The sequence below is a fragment of the Phasianus colchicus genome, chromosome 2, assembly GCF_987193195.1.
Source record: "Phasianus colchicus chromosome 2, bPhaCol1.hap1.1, whole genome shotgun sequence".
Lineage (NCBI taxonomy): Eukaryota > Metazoa > Chordata > Aves > Galliformes > Phasianidae > Phasianus > Phasianus colchicus.
Window position 1 is genome coordinate 66,627,860 of NC_143437.1, and position 14,720 is coordinate 66,642,579.

The window sequence follows — 14,720 nt, forward strand, 5'->3', positions numbered from 1 at the left end:
AAGAGGGTGGATAGTGATAGGACAAGTGGGAATGGTTTTAACCTGAGACAGGAAGAGGTTTAGGTTAAATATTAGGAGGAAGTTTTTCACACAGAGGGTGGTGACACATTAGAACAGGTTGCCCAAGGAGGGGTTGCCCAAGAAGGTTGTGGATGCCCCATCCCTGGAGGCATTCAAGGCCAGGCTGCATGTGGCTCTGGGCAGCCTGGTCTGGTGGTTGGCCATTCTATGATATTGAAGTATACGCGTACAGCACTGGAGAGTTGCTGCCTCCCTTTGATTTGTGTATAAATCGTACTTCTCTTTAAGATTGCCAACTCAACAGTAATTTCTAAAATGCCCTGGGCTGACTAAAAATACATCTAGGTTTACTTCCAGACCAGCCTATGTTCCTGTAGCTGCGTGAAGACAGTAGGAAGAGATTTTTCATTGAGGTGTGGCAACAGCCTATCTTCTGCACTCTGCTTCCATCTGCTAGGTACCTGAAAGCAAAAGCAACACAGAAGTCACCAACCATGGTATAGTACTACATGCTGGGGGAAGTTTCCTGGAGTGCTGCCAGCTAAATGCTGCCACCCCCAAGTCCCTCCATTTTTCAACAGTATGAAAAATTAAGTGGAAATATTTTCCTTTTTGCTAGTCATACACAGTGGTCACCTTGTCTTTGAAGACAAGGGTTAAACCTGCCTGGGTATATATGCAAGCCACAGCTTGCAAAGTAGCAAATGAGTTACTTGTTTTGCAACCATATCAGACTGTTAACCACCAACATCAGTGATGCTTACTGTCTTTGGTCTTTGAGTGTTTCTTCTTTTTACGGTGCTGTTTCTTGGATCAGGATTCAAAGGCTCCTGCTTGTAATCCTCAAGCTGAGTGAATGCTGCAGTCTTGTTATTTTGAACCTGAGCTGCAGAACCTGGAGTGTTATTGACAATACAGTTAAAGTAGAATTTGAATTGAATAAATTCCAAGGCTGTTGTTTCTAATGTCTAGCAAAATGAAAAACACTCAGGCTAGTATTAACAATAGCATGCTTCTTAGTCTGGAAAAAGTGGTTTGTATATGATATTCACAGAACAAAAATTATTTGCAGTGTTTTTGTGTGTCAGCTCATCCGAAGCCCTTCTCTTTCATAGTAATGAGAGTATGAGCACTCCTATCCCCAGTAGGAGATGGGTTAGTGAAGCAGAAAATTCTTGCTGCCTCATCATGTGCATCTACTCTCCTTGCAACTCTGGCTTTTGTGGTATTGTTCAAAGCTAAGATGAAAAGATGCAGGAGTGGAATAGTTTATAATACGTTCCCTGGCAAATTCTCATCTTTATCCTTTTAGGCTTTTCAAAAGCAGAGGTGCCGCCACTTAATGCTACCCCTTCAGCCACTATAAGAAGAACCCTGAGTCAAATACTGTGGTTTCTGTTATGCCTAACATGAACTAACTCTGGCTGGTATCTGTGTACAGCTTGGGGTGTATACAGGCAGTTCCTAGAGGCGATTTGCCCCATTTAAACAAACAAAAAAAAAACTTTGCCTTTTCAATCAAAAAGAGCCATTGCAAATGCTGTAGGACTGAGGAAGGTTAGTGTTACTCAATAGCAAAGGAATAGAACTGTATTACTCAGATTAACACAAAAGACAAATTTTTACATAGAAACCACATACATATATGTGTGTGTTAATTAGTGATACCTCCCTGTGCTTTATTTCTGCAGAATTGGTTCATATAGTGTCTTTAGCAGTGCGATAAGGAGCATTTCTCAGTTTTCTCAGACAGGAATAACTAACATCTTCCCTTCCTGCAGAAGGAAACAATAACTAAATTTGTGGTACTTTATATTCTTCGTAGCATAGAAATTCACTTTGAAAGCTTGTTGTTGTTTTTCTTATTTATTTATTTGGTGTGGAATTTAGGGATTGCCCATCTGCATGAATCTGTCAGACTGAAGGGCCAGTAGGATTTTGCTACCATGGAGCAAAGCAGCCAGTTCAGGCAGGTAGGAATAAAAATCCTTAATCACTGTTCTAAGGTACTTGAATTATGTAAGCACTGTAAAAAAACAAAACCAAAGAAGAAAAGAAACAGCAGAGAAGAACAATTTCTGGTAAAGCTTTAAGTTCCAAACTAAGTCAGTTAAGATCTGGAAAATTCTCACTGCTGTTTTGAGCTCCTCTAAAGATACTTAAAATCATAGTCATGCATCTCCTTGAATTACCAGTTTGGCTGCCCCTCATGATGTGTAAGCAAGCTGTTAGAAGACCAGGGCCACTAATGAAGCCAATTTCCTACCACTTGAGATCCTTGGTTTCCTAACTGCCTCCTCCCCTGAATGTAGCCCCACTCAGATTTCCCATGATATTCTTACAGTGCAAAAGATGACGTGAGCTGTGGTTGAAAGCTATTAATATGGGACTCAGTGTTTCTTGTGCTGCTTGAGCAGCTGTAGTGAAAAAAGGCATGTGGCTTTTGAGTTCTGGCTTTTCCTCAAGATTAGGCCTTTCTCTTCCACCCATACACTTTAGTTATGGAGTAGGGCGTCTCTTTCATAGTTGGCTGAAGTTGCCAATTGGTTCAAAGGTTAAGGAGGGATCCAGGAAGGTGGCACATAACCCATAAGACTTACTGTCCCGAGAAAGCAGGTTGCAACACACAATCTGTCTTTACCTGCAGTCATGTTCCTCTGGGAAACTGCAGCTTCCAGGTCATAAACTTGACGTGGCAGTTCATCAATGTTCTGGAAGGCCTCCAGGTTTAAGCTGAACTCTCGGGTTAACTGGCTTCTTGTCTGAAAGGTGGTAAAAGGATTAATGGCAGCTACAAAGATTCATCATCTAACAACCCTAGTTCAAAGCAGGGGCCTACATTTAAAGGAAAGGATGTTGATGCCCTGTGAGCTCTTGTGAATGAGAGGCCATTGCTTCCATAATTACAGTTTTGCAAAACGTATCTGTGATCCCCTTGAAAGCATAATACAACAGAAACAGGGCAAATTGCCACTCTGGTTATTGTTTAATAGGAAGGCATTGCAGGAGGAAAGCAAAAACAATACAGAGGATTTCTCTTACTGTTCTCTGTGTGTAGCCCTCCCTCCAATTCCAGGGCAGAGGTTGTGAAAAAAAGCAAGTGCCTGTTTGCTCATCTCTCCTGCGAACTGCATAGTTTGATAACCAAATTTTAATATAGAGCTTGTTGGTGTTAATGATCATGTAGGTGCTGGCTGAGGCTGCTGTGTGGTAATAAAACCCTCCCTGCTGCACTGCTGTTGTCCTTTCATGCTCTCCTTGAAGCTAATCCAGCTATTGGCGCCTCTATTTTCTTCAAGGGTTATTTTGTAAGCACAGCAAAACAGTTCAGAGCCCCATCACGGACAGAAAATAAATCTGTGGCCTCATGTCCACAGCCACTGCTTTGGCAGAAGTCTTACTGCCATATGATTTTGCTCAGAGAACATGCCAGCAGCATGAGGAATTATTCCCAGCAGAATAGCGTTTGTCATTCTGACTCCTTCTGCAGGATGAACAGTCAGTGCTTTCACCTTGATGCCTCAGGAGACTGAAGACAGAGTGCACTTGCTTGGCTTGCAGGAGAGGCATTCAGGTACATTACTAAGTTTTTTCTCTCTAGATCAAGAACACGACGGCTAGCAGTCTTCAGTGGCTGCAGAGTTGTCAATGAGGAGATTGATTCCAGTAGTTAAAGTCTAATCAAGTGGTTTCCAAACTTTTGTTTTGCAGACTACACTACAAAAGAAACACTGCATTTTTCACAGCAAAAGGATCGCTCTACCAGTTGTGCTATCCCTACAGCTCTTTTTACAGGGGGATACTCTTTAAGTGGACCTTGTTACTCAATTATACTAAATTCAGGATTAGCAGTGCAGTAACTAACTTAACTTAAAGGCAATATATCAGTTCGGTACCATGGTATGAGTTCAGTTAAGACTCGTGCCATTTCTGTGGCCAGACTGAGTTAAAGCTGTCTCGTTCCCCATATGTCCACTTGGTAGTTCAGAATTTGGGAAACACCAGTGTAATGTATGTGAAATGAAGAGGTAAGGGGGAAGGGAGGGGAAGTCCCCACTGAGATTGCCAGGCTGGCTGGAGCCACAGAGCCTTGCCTCTTGGTGCTCCCCTAAGGGAGTCAACCCAGTTCTTGAGGACTGTGCACATATTCCCACTGCAACAGAACTTTACATGAACTCCCAAGTAGTTTATTTCTAAAATAACAGGAATAATAGTCACTTTCTAGGGCAAAGATACTGAGCCAAACTCAACAGCAAGGCCCTGAGAAGTACCAGAAGCACAAGATGGCACCTAAGAGTGGAGTATGATGCCAAGCATGGCAGCACCCAGCCCTGTGCCAAGGCTCCTAACTACTACTGTAACTGCTACTAACTCCTACATAACTACTGTAGGATTCAGGTCCAGAGCAGTGGGAGGGCTGCTCTGAAGCGCTGTGAAAGTCACACACTTGGCAGGATATGCTCAGATGTGCTGAGACAGTGTTGGAACTGGAGACATTGCTCCCGAAAGGTTAGTTTCTGTTCTTCGAATGTGTAGTTATAATTTACCTGCTGCATAGCTGTTTTGGCCCTTTTTTGTTGAAGTAGTCCTGTTTTACAAGGCTTTTCAGCTTCCTTCCCTTGGCATTTCAGTTTCTGCTCTTTCTCTTCAAGCACCTTCTCCGTGTTTTGAGCTTTCACCACAGTGAGAATTTGCCTTTTCCTGGCTTCTTGTGTCTTCTGATGTTCCATTTCCAACAGTATTTGTTTCTACAACATGAGATCATGAAAGATTCAGACTTGGATTGCTTCCTCCAGTTCTCACACACAGCTTTTAGATTTTTTAATGGTATGACCAGTTCTTAAATGTCATCCCCAGCTGAGCTAAATAAGGAGAGACCCCGTCCCACATGGCTTGGTGTTGAAGAGTATGAAATGTTGTCGACAAATCTGAATTATTGTCAGATCTTATCAAAAGAGTAGAATCAGTCCTAAACCCAAAAGAAAATCTGTTTTTCAGGAACAGGGAGAGAAGAGAAGGGTAAGTGGGGGAGGGAATAGAGTAGTGTGCTGACAGTTTGTGAGATCATTGTGATCATTGCTTGTGAGAGAAAAGCCTTAAAACAATGTTCATGTTTAGAACTTGTTCAATTGCAAATAAACAAGAAGGCAGTTGGTTCCAATTTCCTCAGTTTGCTGTAATTTACTTTCTGAAAGCAGCCTCTGGTCTGCATGCAAGACTTGTCTTTAAAAGCAAAGCGTAAACAAGGGAAGGGAGGGGGGTGAAATGAGCACAGCTTTTTTGAACAATGCTGTTTATATACTGCATGCAGAGAAAGCCAGCAACTGTGGCTGTATTTTAGGATATTTCACAACAGAATGCAATGGTATGACAAACCCCAGCTATTAATTCAAGCCTTGCCATACAGCCAAGGGTTATGGAATGAAGTCTGTGATTCGTAAACATTTTCATCGCTATCTATACCGAGGAAAGAAAATTAGGAAGAAGAGAAAGAAGCAGAAGCTGAAATGTAAGAAAAACTGAAACCAACCACAAAAACTGCTGTTAAAAAGGTGGTAGATGAAGTGGATCCTTCCGAAGTAAACTGACAGCTTGTCAGTTCAGAAAACCAATTTACCATTCAAATGCAGCCCCATGCCAGTGACAAACCTGAATGCAAAGTCAGAGCTCAAAGCATTCAGACCCCAAACATTTTTCACTGGAGATCTCTAAGCTGAACTAAGTCTGAAGGTTCACAGACCAATAAGTTCAGAACTGAGCATCAGATTTGACATTTTAGTATCACATGCCCAAATATTTACCTTAATTACCCTTCTACCAAAATGAGTGAGCTGGTTTGGCAAAACAGTATTTTCCAGAAAGGCATCCAACCTTGACTTGAAAGTGTTCAGACATACTATCATTTCTATGATTAATCACATTTTTAAAACATCATTGTTCATTTCCAATTTTCAGTCTGTCTGATATCAACTTCTAGGCACTGCCTCTCATTTACACCTTTCCCTAAGCACCCTTTAGCATCAGCTATTCTCTCCCTGCGAAAGTGTCTATAGAATGTAATCAAGTAATCCTCCTTTTAGACAGGCACAATATATAAATTCCTTTGCCATACTGTTTCCAGCAGCCCTCAAAAATCACTTTTTATAATCCTCTTCCACACCTTCTCAATCTTTTCTCATCTTTTTATAGTGCACCCTGGAACCAGAGGCAGTATTGAAATGTGCTGTACGTAGATACAAACCCATTTTTAACCTATCTGTGCTATTCTGCTTTTTATAAATCAAAAGATTGCAGCATCCATCCTTTCCACTACTGCACTACATGGTCATTCATTTGCCTGCTATGATCCCTGCCCTTTCCTGGGCTGCAGTCATCCTGCTCTGTAGAAATCTTGCTTTCCATCTCATTCTTCATCTAGTTACATACTACAATCCTTCTTGGAGGAATATTCAAATTACCAAGCTCTCTGTATGATTCTGTACACCTGCTTTGCCTACATCATTATTCAGTAAATGTGAAGCAACAAATTCACTAACATTCCTCCTCAAATATGTCATTGGCAAACTTTATAATCCATAATTTTATATTTATTTCCACACCACTGACTAAAATCTCGAATACTGACAATTCTGCTACCAACTCTACTAGAAATCCATCAGAAGCCATTTTCATTTAATAAAAATAACACATTTCTAGATGTCAAAAAACCTAGCTCTTAATCCATTTTTATTGATACTACATAACATATTACAATTTAAAATACAGAAGGTGTACACTGCTAGCCCAACTGTTATAAGATTCTTCTAAATACATATTGTATCTCTTGCATTATGCTTACATATCTAGCTCGTAATCTTATCAGGAGAATGAAGTGAGGTTGGTTTGACAAGGCTTATTTTCCGTAGCTGGCTTGCCTGGTATTAATCAGGTTGCACGTGAGGGGTGTGCTTTTCAGTCTGTGAGAAATGAACTTTTCCCCATGCTTGTGGTAGCAGTGATATATCTATGAAGCTATTCAGATGACAAAAAAACATGAAATGATTTTTAATGACAGCATCACTGAACGTCTCCTTGAAATCTAATGATGGGGTGCAAGACTAAGAACCTTAAGATTTCTAACCTTTTTTTTTTCTTTTTGTGGAATAAAATACTGAGTGTCTTTTTCCTCTGCTAACATATATATCCAGCATTATTGACAGCATATGTGCAAATAGTGCCTGCAGCTCTCATTTTGGTGTAGGACTCAAACTTTTTTTAGAAATGCTACCGTTTTTCCCTAGTTCCACATGCAATGGTGGAAAGGCTCAAATGAACACGCTATTTCAGCGCTATAAAATACATACCTAGCTTCAGTAATTGTATTACACATTTAGTTTTGAATCTGTTTCTTTCCTAAAATAACCGTAGGGAAAATCCTCATTAAAGCAAGCAAGGTGGAGAGGAGAATTCGTTTGCTATGCTGATAAATCAGGACCCATTTAATTCAGATACCTGCTTATGCAGCTGTTCCTTTAGCTTGTTATTTTCTGCTTGAGATTTTTCAAGAGCTTTCCTTGCAGACGTGAGCTGACCCTGCAATGAAGTCACCTCTTGTTCTGCCATCATCTTTGCATTAAGACACTCTTTTTTGTTTTGAAGAGCTTCCTGCAAAGAGAAAGTACACGATGGGATCAGTTATAAGAGCAGTGATTTTCTCTTAGATTTCTTAAAAAGTAATCTCTAAGAGATTTTTAGTAAAGTAGTATTAAACTGTTCACATTTTCTTCTATCAAGGGCTGATTTTTAATAATAATCTTTCATACAACACTACTGCATGTTTTTACTTGGATTCACAACAATTCACAACAATTCAAGCTCTTGTGTGTAAAGAAGCTCAGAGCCCTCTCTGTTTTCCTGCCTGCAAGAGCCAGGTTCAGCAGCTTCTGCACTTGGAGCAGAGTACAAGTTCTTAGATCTGCAAGATCACTGCAGAATCAGACACAAGAAAGCCCTGTCTCAGTGAGATGAGCTACTTTATCATTTTAAAAAGACAAACTTCCCCATTTATTTTTCTCAGTTTCAGACTTTTCTTTTAAATAGCTCTTATTTAAATCTACAAGTTTACAATAATTCAATCCATCTTTGACTGTTCTACACTTAATATAAATTAATAAATCATTCTAACAATTCAGCATCACTGTGATATAGCTGAACTGAATGCATACACATCCAGCTTTATTTGACTTTAAAATTAACAAGCATAGAAAAGCCACTTTGCTTTCACTCTTTATAAGTTAGCAAATATGATCCTCTCTGCCCTCCCTTTATTTGACATGTGTGGCTAATTAACCTACATGGCAATCAATAACCTGTTTGTTCCATTCTAATCAGCCTCATTTAAAGCAGAGAGGCACTCTTCTCTCCATCCACCTTCACTTTAGTTTAATTCAGTCATTTTTGTGCTTCATCTCATACTTCTGTAATTAAATTTATAAAGCTTATGCTGTGCTCTGCTTTGTTTAAGCAGACACCAATTTCAAAAAGAAAAAAAAAACAAAAAACCCTCAGCATCTCAAAAAGCATTTGGCCTCATTCGTTTTCACTTCGTGTCTGCTTGTCTTCTTTTTTGACATGATTTCATCAGTTATGAAATAGCTTATTTTGATAAAGTGTCATAGTTACTCTTCTGAGTCAACAGCAGAATTAGGAATACTGTAGGCTGCTCACCCATCCTAGATTCTGTTGTGAAGAAGGCATCGGTGATTTGTTTCATGATCTTCACAGCTAAAGACCACCCTTACATCCACAACTTACAGGGGGAAAAAGAAATCAGCATTTATACCTAAAATCTTCAGTTACCACCACAGCATATAAGCTCACTGAATAACAAGTCTGACCAATCTGACTATTAACTTAGTAGACAATTTAACATGAAACACAGATGCAACAATAGGAAGCATAACCTTCTCAGCATATCTCAGCTTTGCAGAGAGCTGTGCTTTCTGAGTGGTGTGTTTCCAGCAGCTCAGAGTCCTCAGCTTGCACACCAGCTTGCTTAGGCTGATATTTTCATTCTGCAAGAGCTGCAGCTGCTCCTGCTAAAGAAGACATGGGTAAGCACAGACACCCACAAAGATCACGTTCTCCAATGAGTACACGTGGTTTTGAAGTAAATACAATTGTGAAAGCATGCGACTATTTGTATTTCATTTCAATTCTCAAGTGTTCAAACTTTGCTGTTTGAAACAATGCAGTCTTTGGCAATAAACTTCTATTACCGTGTCTCCAGGGAAACAGGAAATGTGAACATTGCCAGAAACTGAGGAACAAATGGAAGAAACATAATAATAATAATAAAAAAAAGCAGGTATGTCCCTCAGAAATGAAGCACTGTTAATGATGATAAACACTGTAATTAAGCCAGATGGAGATTCTGGTTCATGCAGTAGCAGTAGCCTGGTTCACCCTAACTACAGTGTACTCATTAAGAACAAAATTAGAGGATTTATGAGAAGTACAGTCATTGGGTTTTGTCTTCTTTGTTTAAAATAGCAGACTTCACTACACAAAAAAATATAGAAGCAAGGGTTGCAGAGGACCTCTGGAGGCCCAGGCCCCAGGACACCTGATTGAACCTCCTGCTGAAAGCAGGACTGTTGACAACACTAAGCCACATCCACTAAGGTCTTGTATAACCACATCCTGAAGAACTGCAAAGGTGGAGGTCTCACAGGCTCCCCATAGTGCTGCACCAGCCTCCTAATGAAGGAGGTTTCCTGCTGTCTGCCATGAACCTCTTTCACCACAGCCACAGTGGCTGCAGCCCCTTGTTTACCATCTGCCACTGCCAGGAGTTTGGCTCCAACATGCTTATGGTTTCCTGTAGCTGCAGTTTGCTTCAAGATCACCTCTTTCACGTGACCAAACCAGTTCAGCTCCCTTAACTTCTCCTTGGAGGCAATGTGCTCCACACTGTGTCACTGGTCAGTTTCTCAAACATCCCTCTCCTACCACTGGGCCCCTTCAAAGGGATGTGTGCCAAGTGCCCCCTCATCAATGCTGGGTAGAATAACAACACCCAGCTGTCTTCTGGCCACTCTCAATGTACCTGTACCAATGCTTTGGGCTGTACATCTTCTTTGTGGTTTTTCTTACAAGGCTTTTGTAAATCCACTCACATTTTTCAAGCTGTCTCTGCACTGAAGCTCTACCATCTAGTGTCCACTCACCTTCTTATCCTGTGTGTCTCATATTGGTCTTAGCAGCAGCTGGGCTTTGGCCTTCCTAATTTCATCACTATGGGTCTGAACTCTGAGATTTTGTCTATGTTGCCTATTCATGCTTTCACTACTTGCCGTATCTCTTTTTGCATTTTAGTCCTTTAAGAAAATCCTTCCTATGTCAAGTAAGGCCAAGTTTCTGTTAATCTCCTTGTCCACCTGCATAACAGGGCAGCTGATTACAAAATCTTCACAGTTTTCTTTTAAAAATCAACCAGCTTTCCTGGTCACCTTTCTCCCTCATGGCAGTTTCCCAGCAGTTCTGCTTAGCAATCCCCCGAAAATGTCCCAGTCAGCACTCTTGAAGTTCCAAGTCCGTGTTATCCACCATAATTTTATAGTCTTCCTCCTGATCCTGAAATCATTTCATCTCTCATCTCATTTCAGTCACTGCATCCTCAGATTATACCTATACTTACCACCAGATCTTCTCCATTTGTGAGCAGCAGAAATATGGATTTACGCTGGCTAGCTCTTTAGCATTTGCATTTGCATTTAGAATATTATTACTAATGCAGTCTAGGAACTGGCTGTGCTTTTGCAATGCTTTGTTCTACTTTCAGTAGACTTCCAGACGGATAAAACCTTCAGGAAGACCAAGGTCTCAAGTCAAAAATATTCTTCTTAGCTCTTGGTAGACAGGACAACCAATTTCTACTCTTGACAAGGCAGTCTGCAACAGATTCTCATCACAGTCACTAATCATCACCAGTATTCCTTCTTCCTCTAACCTTGACTTGTAGAATTTCAGTAGTACGTCTCCATACTCATACAAGACCTCAGTCCAGGGAATGAACTCCTTGTACAGAATGTAATTCTTGCCTGCTGATCCTTCTTAAAATGTCCTGTAGCCACCCATGCCCATGCTCTAGCTGTGTGCACCAACTCACCAAGTTTCTGTCACTCTGCCCACACCACAGATGTTTGTCTGCATGTGAGCTCCCAGCTCTCCTTGTTCACTGCTTCAGCACAAAATACTTTCCACCTGGGAATGTGGAAGTCGCCCTGCAGCCTTCTCAGACATGGACTTCTTCTATTTCCACTAGTTCCTCATTTACTTCTGAGAATCCCTATTCCCCAGGCTCAGACAGAGGTTTAAAGCTCTTCTCACTATGTTGGTATTACATTTATATCCTGCTTTACAAGCTTCTCTGCATAAAGAGATCTGCAGGCATATTTGCTTTAGACAGAAGTATTTAGCCATGATCCATTCGATCTAATTTGTATTCACTGACTGACTAACATAGTTTCAGTACAAATTGAACTTTGCTGAGAAGAGATATGTTTGACTCTAAAAGGGATTGATTTGGAAATTGTATCCGGGAAATTACTTTCCAGGCTTTAGTTTGTATCTCCCTGAATATCAGTTCTGGGGACACTTTCTCAAAACAAATTTGAATATATATTTGATTTTAAGTAACCGTTAATGGAAAAAAGGATTTTGTTCCCACTTTTTATGTGAACAGCTTGCACAATAGTCAGATCTATCAACACATTTATCTGGCTCACTCTAACTTCCTTTCGTCTTTCCCCCATTCAAAACAGAGACGATGACAACAGACGACAAAAACAGTCTGACATATGATTGAATACGAGTTCACATTTATACTTGCACAGATCTAAGTTCAACCTCTGATTTTCATCTACATAGAAAGTATGGTGTTACAGTCAAAGCAGAGTTCCTATGTTTAAAACCAAATTCAATTCAAATACATGCAGATACTCAGGATCTAACTCCTGGGTGTAGCCTAAAATTTCTGTATTTGGAGTACAATACACAGTCAAAGATGACTGATTCATAACATCCCAACAAATTACTAGCCATTAACAGAGTCTAGTAATGGGCCATGATGTCCGAGAGAGAATGCAGTAACTTAAGCCAGCCTAAACAAGTTCAGTAGAGACACTATCCTCGTGTTTGTTTACTGACAGGCATGTTAGTTTCCTTACTTTAGACAAGTGTTCTTCCAAGTCATCATTAGTTTCAGGGGAGCCAAACTTTTTCTTCAGATCAATCATATTGTCTGCTCCTTCCCTTCTCACTTCACTGATGATTTCAAGCACTCGTTGCTCAATGCTAAGTCGATAGATGTCCAACTTTCCCTGCAATTACAAACAGAACCCATTAGAGACTAAATGCGCACATATGGGAAAGCAATATTCAGAGGATTTCAGAAGTCTCTCAGCTACAACCAGATGGTCTTTCTTGATAATTATTTTCCTAGAATCAATGTATCTGAAAGACAGAGCAATACTCTTTTTACATCCAGACATTGCAAGGAGTGGAGTTTGAATTATATCATTAGTCACCTTATTGGCAAGCCTGGGAGGTAGGCATTCAATGGAAGCAGTTGCACTGTGGTGATAAAATAGACATTCTGGTGAGAAATTGACTAACCCTCAGTATTCCTCAAGTCAACAGGGAGACCACAGACACTGGTGGGCTTCTGGGCTATGAATCAAAACCCTGGGGATCTGATACAGGCAGGTGCTTGAAAATATGATGTTACAATCTGGCAGTTTCTACAGGCAAGAATGGGGTATCATTATTTTTGTAAGTAATGACATATGATACTGCTGCTAAGAAACTTGAACTACTTGTGGACTACCTTGAAAAACAAAGGCATCGTTAGAGTGAGCAATATTATTACATACTGGACATAAAGTTTTCAAGAAAAATAATGTAGAACATTACAAACTGAAGTATTATATCCAAAAAGTTCCTACCACGGTAACTAAGAAGAGCTTCCATCACTCTCTCTAATGTGGCACTTGTTCCATTGAGACTATGCCTCTTATCTTGGAATAGGTACAGAATTTTTCTCACCAGACATTTTTACAAGATGTTTCTAAGGTATGCAGCAGGAGATAAATGATTCATCCACTCATCCACCTGGCACACCACAGCAATTTATTCCTTTGAGTGCTACACAAGTTGGCAAATTGTCAGCAGTGCAAAAAAGATTGGTGGTGTACCCCTCTTATTCTGTACCTACTTTTAGATGGACACACGTCCCAAATAGGTTCCGCACTAATGATTCATATTCATCCTGTACTTCTTTTCTAATCTTCTCTCTGAGACCAGCATTTTCATCCTCCAAGTCAGCGAGCTGGGCTCTGAGCGCAGTTATTTCCATAATCATCTCATGACTCAGCCTGGCAATCTATCACAGCAGAGAAAGTGAATGAGCAAAGCTAGAGATGAACAAATGCCATTGCCTAGGAGTAAACGATTCAGAGCTCTGAATGTGGTCTGTGGTACAGAATTAAGTATCAGAGTGACAATATCTTCCTGAGGGGCTAGGTGATAACCTATAACCCAGTGGGTGACTGAAACCCATTGATGCTGTGGAATAATCTATTATGTACATCTCCATTGGTTTTAGAAGAATTTCGACCGTTCAAGACCAATATTTCAAGGCACAAATGTCATTCATACATACAGTTTCATACATAACCTTACAAAGTCCATTTGTGGCAATCAGGAAAGAAAGATGTCCTTAATAGCAGGAGGAAATGTGAGTGCAGGAGAGAGGAGCAGGAACAGAGATTAGAGAGCAGGATTAGGGAGCAGGATTTGAGAATCTGATTTTGGGAGAAGCTTCTGTGCACAGCTCTCCTCTGCAAGTGAGCCTGACCTCCTGTAGCTAATATCCCCTGCCTCCAAAGGGAAAACCAGAAGAATTGTGACCAAGCTTCATTTGGTAATCTGTGAGGTAATGCACTTATCAGAGCAAATGTGCTGCCTGCAGATAAGCTTGTACATACAGACCATTTAATACGTGATAAAAACAATTATATGTTCTATTTGTTGATATTTGACAATTAACAGACTCTCAGAAAGGGCATGCAGGTGAAAGCAAATAGGAAGGTGCATTGGAGAACTTAAATAGTTTTAAATGACAGAATTTGAATTTCACTTGTGTGGGTCATAGCTAGATATAAATACTTGTTCATTCCCATACCACTGAACTGCATTTACAATCAAATGAGCAGAGTGGAGGAAAGCTAAAAACATTCTTAGCGTATTACATTATTAAGATAACAAATAGGCACTGTAGCTACAGCCAACAGCACTGTCTGCTTTTAAGGCTGCCTGGCATCTCTGCATGCCAGATCTAAGTAATGAGTGCTAATAACTTCACTTTCTCACTGAAATGTTCTGTGTCAGTTTCTTTTTGACTTACAGCAAGCACAACATAGAGACGTCTGAAAATGAACGTTGGAGAAAACACATGTATTCTGACCCTGCTGAAAAATTCTGGTGATCTCTGTGCAGAGCACTGGTTTTCCTGTGTTAGTTTTTGGGTCTTTTTTTTTGTAAAATTGATGAAAAGTTCGTCAAATCCTGGGTTCATAGGGGAAAAAATGAAACGAAACAAAATTTTAAGAAGTCTCTACGTGGTTCCTTTCTGTTCCCTAGAAGTATTTTTAGCTTTG

The 14,720-nt window shown here is 40.3% G+C and overlaps 1 protein-coding gene across 1 annotated transcript in view; it reads right to left on the reverse strand.

Annotated features, from left to right (window-relative positions):
• Positions 1 to 14,720, reverse strand: part of LOC116240429 (uncharacterized) — an 85,913-nt gene continuing 71,193 nt past the window's right edge. Inside the window, exons 40-47 of the mRNA XM_090135898.1 lie at positions 13,277 to 13,444; positions 12,231 to 12,383; positions 8,964 to 9,098; positions 7,513 to 7,665; positions 4,569 to 4,769; positions 2,663 to 2,783; positions 786 to 916; positions 1 to 482 (exon numbers count right to left, since the gene is read on the reverse strand). Of these exons, the coding sequence (XP_089992024.1) occupies positions 369 to 482; positions 786 to 916; positions 2,663 to 2,783; positions 4,569 to 4,769; positions 7,513 to 7,665; positions 8,964 to 9,098; positions 12,231 to 12,383; positions 13,277 to 13,444 (1,176 nt within the window). The 3' untranslated portion in view covers positions 1 to 368. The remainder of the gene's footprint in view (positions 483 to 785; positions 917 to 2,662; positions 2,784 to 4,568; positions 4,770 to 7,512; positions 7,666 to 8,963; positions 9,099 to 12,230; positions 12,384 to 13,276; positions 13,445 to 14,720) is intronic.